The sequence below is a fragment of the Octodon degus genome, unplaced genomic scaffold (genome assembly GCF_000260255.1).
Source record: "Octodon degus isolate 3935 unplaced genomic scaffold, OctDeg1.0 scaffold00092, whole genome shotgun sequence".
Classification (NCBI taxonomy): domain Eukaryota; kingdom Metazoa; phylum Chordata; class Mammalia; order Rodentia; family Octodontidae; genus Octodon; species Octodon degus.
Genome location: NW_004524668.1, coordinates 7,211,872 through 7,218,251, shown reverse-complemented (window position 1 = coordinate 7,218,251; position 6,380 = coordinate 7,211,872). Strand labels below are relative to the sequence as shown.

The 6,380-nt window shown below is 50.3% G+C and overlaps 1 protein-coding gene across 1 annotated transcript in view; it reads left to right on the top strand.

The window, feature by feature from the left end:
- Window positions 1–6,380, top strand: part of Igsf21 (immunoglobin superfamily member 21) — a 130,457-nt gene that overhangs the window by 117,834 nt on the left and 6,243 nt on the right. Inside the window, exon 6 of the mRNA XM_004637760.1 lies at window positions 840–1,314. Within this exon, the coding sequence (XP_004637817.1) occupies window positions 840–1,314 (475 nt within the window). The remainder of the gene's footprint in view (window positions 1–839; window positions 1,315–6,380) is intronic.

Genomic DNA, 6,380 nt, shown 5'->3' with positions numbered 1-6,380 from the left:
AAAAAAAAAAAAAAAAAAAAAAGCAAAGAAATAGAAAAACCCACCCAGAGCAGGCTATTATGTGCGTACGAGAGAGGCTTCTTTGGAGTTATAAACTCTGACAGGTTTTCCGCAGCCCACATTTCACTCACCCCTCCTCTTCCAACCCCTCCCATCTCCCTTCCCGCCACCACGTCCCTGAGAGCAGCTTACTGTCCTCCTTTCTCCCTGTCTCCTATCGATTTATTTATCTGATTTATTAAAAAAGATACACCCAATCCCTGCAGGTCTCTGGGCGCGTGTACCAAAATAAAAAGACAACAAATTAAATTAAATGCCGCCTCTCAAAACTTGAATTCCCTATTAGCAGAGAGAGGGAGAAGACGCCTGGCGCCCACACTTCGCTCCCTCCCACGCACACACCTGGTTTCTGCCTATGCGCAGGCACAGATCCTTTCTTTCGTCTTCCTCTTTCAGCCTCTTGCTCAGTCCTGAGGCCCAGTCTCCCTCCCTCTGATCTGCACGCCCCCTTGGTCCCAGAGCCCCATGTCCAACGGACCCATTCCCACCTGCCCTAGGATGCAGTTGCTTTTATTCCTGTTTACAAGTGCGGGAACTGAAGCTCAAAAAATCTCCCCAGTTAGGAAGTAGTGGAGCTGGGCTGAGCCCCTGAAGCTTCCTCAGGGACACATTCCCGTCCTGCCACGCTGGCTCCCGGTTCCTGGAGGCTGGGCGTGAAAGCAGTGGGCTGGGGTCAGTCTAGATGGAGGAGCTGGCGTCCTTGTGAGGTTCATCCGGAGCCCCTAGGAGGCCAAGGTCATTCACACAGAATCTCTTCCCATAACTTCTCGTAATTTCAGGTTTATTTCAAACGTGATGGGGAGCCCATCGACGCAGTGCCCCTGTCAGAGCCGCCAGCTGCAAGCTCTGGTCCCCTCCACGACAGCAGGCCCTTTCGCAGCCTCCTGCACCGCGATCTAGATGACACCAAAATGCAGAAGTCGCTGTCCCTCCTGGACGCAGAGAACCGGGCTGGACGTCCCTACACGGAGCGCCCCTTCCGCAGCCTGACGCCGGACCCCAGCCTCTCCCTCCAGCCCACCACAGAGAGCATCCCAGAGACAGTTGTGAGCCGCGAGTTCCCCCGCTGGGTGCACAGCGCGGAGCCCATCTACTTCCTGCGCCACAGCCGCACCCCTGGCAGCGATGGCACCGTGGAGGTGCGCGCCCTGCTCACCTGGACCCTTAACCCGCAAATCGACAACGAAGCCCTCTTCAGCTGCGAGGTCAAGCACCCCGCGCTGTCGATGCCCATGCAGGCGGAGGTCACGCTGGGTAAGGTTTGGTTGGGGCAGAGGTGGGCACCAGGGAGCCCTGTGACAGGGTCATCAGGCACTGGGGAGCCAGGGAGGTGGGGAGGAATGGTAGGCATGGGGTCAACCCAGAGGATGGAATCCAGGCTCTTGAGGAAGTCTGTAAATGGGTCAGGGGACCCTAGAGATTGCTGACGCCCAGAGGAGCTAACTGGATGAGGGCTGGAACAGCAGAGCTCAGTTTGCTGGGGAGATAGAGGCAAGAATGTGAGAAGTCAAGGGCTGGCCAGATAGCTCAGCAGACTGAAGCACCTGCTTAGGCAGAGTTTGATCTCCAGCGTGCAGTGCCGGCCCTGCCCCTGGGGTGCTCTGAGCCGGCAGTTGAGATTGGGTGTGGAGGTGCGTACCTGTAATCCCAGTGCTTGGGAGGATGCTAACAGGAGAATCACTACAAGTCGGATGTGTGTAGACCCTGTATATACTGTAGACCTTGTACTGAATTAAAGAAAAAGAAGAAGAAGAAGAAGAGGAAGAGGAGGAAGAGGAGGAAGAGGAAGAGGAAGAAGAGGAAGAGGAAGAGGAAGAGGAAGAGGAAGAAGAAGAAGAAGAAGAAGAAGAAGAAGAAGAAGAAGAAGAAGAAGAAGAAGAAGAAGAAGAAGAAGAAGAAGGAGAAGGTTTCCTTGATTGAAGAAGAAAATGGTGGGCTCAGGTGCTGCCAAGGCTGCAGGCTCATGGATCAGGGTCAGAAATGCTGAGGTAACATTTACCTCAGGGGATAGGGGAGGCGATCGCCCCACCCACCTTGCACTTGAAAGGGCGGTGACAACCTCCGCCCCTGAGGGTATGCGTGGGTGGATGCAAACAGAAACTGGGGGGGCAGGGTCAGCATGGCCGCAGTAGCCTGCTTTTCCTCTCCCACCCCAGCACCAACCTGGGAGGTCCCTATGGAGGACTCCGCCCCTCACACTTTTCCTCACAGCTGAGTCAGAGCAGGAGAGAGTGTGTGTGGAGTCTTCTCTGTCAGAACTACTCTTGTTGGTATTGGCTGGGGCGAGGGCGGGGGATGGACACAGAGACCTGCTCTGGCTCTTCTGCTGGTGATTAGCGGGGCACGGTAGCTCTTCCCTGGGCCCAGGAGGCCTGGTTTGTCCTCCGTGTCTCCTGCAGAGGTCAGGGATCCATAGCCTCAGCCCAAACCCCTCACGACCAAGGTCAGAAGGCAGTAACCAAAAGGTTCGGGACTGCAACAGCATCAGGGCGTCCGGAAGCTTCTCTTTCACGCCAGTTCACCAAAAACCCCACTACTTCATCGACACCGAATGCCAGGGGAAGCATCTCATGCCCGTGTTGTACCTACTGTGTGTCAGAAACACGTACAAGGATCATCTCCTTCAGTTTTCACAAGTAGACGTTTACCAGGCAGTCCCATTTTACAGACAAACAAAACTGAGGTTTGGGAGGTTGGGCTTCTAGCTCTGAGTTGGGCCTGTTGCTGCCACCCCACCAGTCCCTCGCCGTTGCCAATCGCCAAATTCACCAGCGCTGGACTGGGTTCCCCTGGCTGGATGTGGGGCCAGTTGCCTGAAGACCCTTTAAAATGGCCTTTTGATTGTCCTAAGCCACTTGTCCACATAGAAAACAAGGAGAGGTAGCATTTATTGAATGCCTACTACACAGCAAATTGTTGCTTTTCTTACACTAACTTAATAGATGCTCATGACAACACAGTGAGGCAGGCTGTTGTTATTCAATAACGCAGTAAGGAAACTGAGGTCCAGGGAGACCAGAAAATAGCAAGGCTGCCCGAGGTGAATTGCGAAGCCTCCAAGGCAGGTGGGATCTGCTCTTAATACATCTTGTGTCTTCTCTGGGAATCCTGTCTCGGGTGCCACCCCTGGGATACACATGCTTGTGCTGTAACAGAGACATCGCAGGCACCCCAGGGCCCCTCACACAGCCCTCCTGCCTTGCACACCCTCCACCTCCATCCTCCTGGGGACCCTCTTCCCAGCAGAGCAGACTCCCGTCGTCTTCCATAGCCACCTTTCCCATGGCAGGCACTCCTGCCTCCCTGTAGAAACACTGGCTTCCGGCCAGATGCCTCTCCTGCCATCCATTAATGAAATCCAGGCCCCGTCGGCTCAGAGCCTCAGTCTTCTGATCTGTGGAATGGGGAGAATAATTGGCACTGCACAAATGTTTTAAGCGCAGGCTGGGGTGAGACGCAGGACGGATGCGATGACCTGGGGGGACCGAACCCAAGCATCAGGTGGAAACTTTGAATTCAAACCCCCTGGAGTTGCTGCTTGTCTCCCCGGAGTGACCTTGGCCCCTGCCCACCCCCAGCACCACCCATCCAGGCACCAAGATCTCAGGCCCAGCTTCTTGCAGGCCCCTCCAGACTGGCTTCCCGCTTCCACCCTGCTTCGTCCTGTCCTCCACCCGGACCGTCTGCTTAAACATAAATCAGATCATGACTGCCGCGCACCTGGCCCCACCCCCGCCGATGTAGACAAACAGATTGATAGAGCGGGGCAGAGCCTAGAAATAGACCCACAAGCCCAGAGTCAATTGATTTTTGACAAAGACCCCAGGGCTATTCAGTGAGCAAAGAAGAGCCTCTTTAACAAATGGTCCTGAACAACGGAACACACTCACAGAAAATTGGGCCTGGACCCCTGCCTCACTCACACGCAAGCTAATTTGAAATGAATGATAGACTTAAAGTGTGAAAGCCGGCATCATAAAGCTTCCAGAACAAAATGTAAGAAAACATCTTTTTGACCTTGAGGGTAGCAAGGATTTCTTAAAGTGATCACTCCCCCCCGCCCCCCCCCCAAAAATCCTCAGTGAATGAAAAATTGAAAATCAGTCAATTGGACTCAATCAAAATTCAAATCTTCTGCTCATAATAAGCCATCTTTTTGGTAAGAAAATGAAAAGGCAATCTACAGAATGAAAGCTAATACTCCGAATACACATAGATGACAAAGCGTTTGCACCCAGGATCTATAAAGAACACTATCTCTCTGTAATGAGAGACATCTATGTTTTAAATAAAGAATTGCAGATGGCCAATAGACATATTAAAAAGTGTTCACAGGGTGCGTTGTAGTGCAATGACTATTGAAACCTCAATGAGATAATATCTCACAACCATTCATTGGCCAAATAGTTTTTATTTTAAAAAAAAAATTTACAATGCTGGAGATGGACCTCAGGGCTTTGTGAGTTTATCTACTCTGCCACACTCCCACCCCACTCGGTTAAATTTTGAAAACTGCCGATAGTAAATGTTGACAATGATATGGAACAATTAGCACCCTCTGGCATTGCTGGTGGGAGTATAAAGTAGTACTAGTACTTAGCTTTTATTATTTTTTTAATTTTTTATTTCTTTCTTTGTTCAGTACAGGGTCTCACTATGAGGAAGACCCTATGAGGATCACTCAGACTCATAGGGATCCTCCTGTCTCAGCCTCCCCAACACTGGGATTACAGGTGTACGCCACTACGCCCAGTGTTCCAGGGTCAGCACGGCATGCGGTATTGGGGATGGACACCAGGGCCTTGTGCTTGGACAGGTGCTTAGACCACCAAGCTGTCTCCCCAACCCTATTTGGTATTTTTGTTCAAAGACAGAAACACCCACTCTCATCAAACCCCACTCCTAAGTATTTATCCAAGAGAAGTGAAAAATACATCTACAAAGGTTGGAATGTGTGTGAAGAGCAGGTTTAGTCATGACAACAACAAAAACCAAAACTGAAAAGAACTCTAGTGTCCATAGTTGGAAAACAGATAAACAACTCGAGGGTGTATTTATAGAATGAAATCCTTTCCATTGATTCAAACAAGTGAAATTTTGATCCATGTGTCAACAGGGGTAAGTTAGCCGACATTACGTTGAGCTTCAAACAAAGTCAGAGAGCAAAGTGTCCATGCCGCATAACTCCACGGGTATGAGATTCTAGAAGAAGACAACAAAGCTCTGGGGATGGAAGTAGAACAGTGCTCGCCCACGGAGAGTGGAATTGACTCAGAGGATGCATAAATCACCTCTGGGCTGAGGAGAATGTTCTAGAGTTTGGTAGGGGTTGGGGTTACACCTCACACTGATTAAAGTTCATCACTCGGGAAGGGTGCATTCCCCTATAAAGTGTATCACAGTTTAAAAATGTATTAAGAAAATGGGAGACCCAACTTGCCCGCCTTGCCCGCCTGTGACCCGGTCCCAGTATCGATCTCCCTACTAGTCCATCGACTCCAGCTCCAGGTCTCCCTGACTCGGACCTGGAAATGTCAGGCTCAGCCCACCTCTGAGACTTGGCAGTGGCTTTCTTTTCGGCCTGAACTAGCCCTACCCCAGACATTCCTTTTCCTGGTCTCTGCTGAGATCTCCTCCGAATGTCCATCTTTGCACACCGTACCTAAATCTACCTCTTCTCCGGACCCCTTGCACACATCTCCTCACTTTGTCTTCTGTATAATGCAGTTTGCATCTCATCACTGTCTGGGTCACATCCTAGAATTTAAGTTGCCCGGGGCCAGGGTCTTTAAGCTGCCTGGTGACAAAGAGAATTAGTATGCAATAAATATAAGCTACCTTTATTGTTCAGCATCATGTCCCCAACATAGCCCTGCCTAGTAACCAATACAGATTAGGTGTACAGTGAAAAGTTGGATCAATACGGTAGATAAGTGCATGGGAGGGTGAGCAGGCTTATAACTTGTGGGTAACTGTGTAGATGGATGGATGGATGAGTGGATGGATGGATGAATGGATGGATGGATGAATGGATGGATGGATGGGTAGGTAGGTGGGTGGATGATAGAACAATGGATGGAAGATATGTTGGAATGATGGCTGGCTGGAGGATGGATGGATGATATAATAGAATGATGGATGGATGGATGGATGGATGGATGGGTGGGTGGATAGATGATAGAATGATGGATGGATAATATAATAAATTGATGGATGCATAATGTCTTAGTTATTCTTCTCTTGTTGCTGGTATAAATACCTGACACTCAAAATGATGGAAGGAAAGGTTTATTTAGCTCACAGTTACTGGAGCTTTCAAG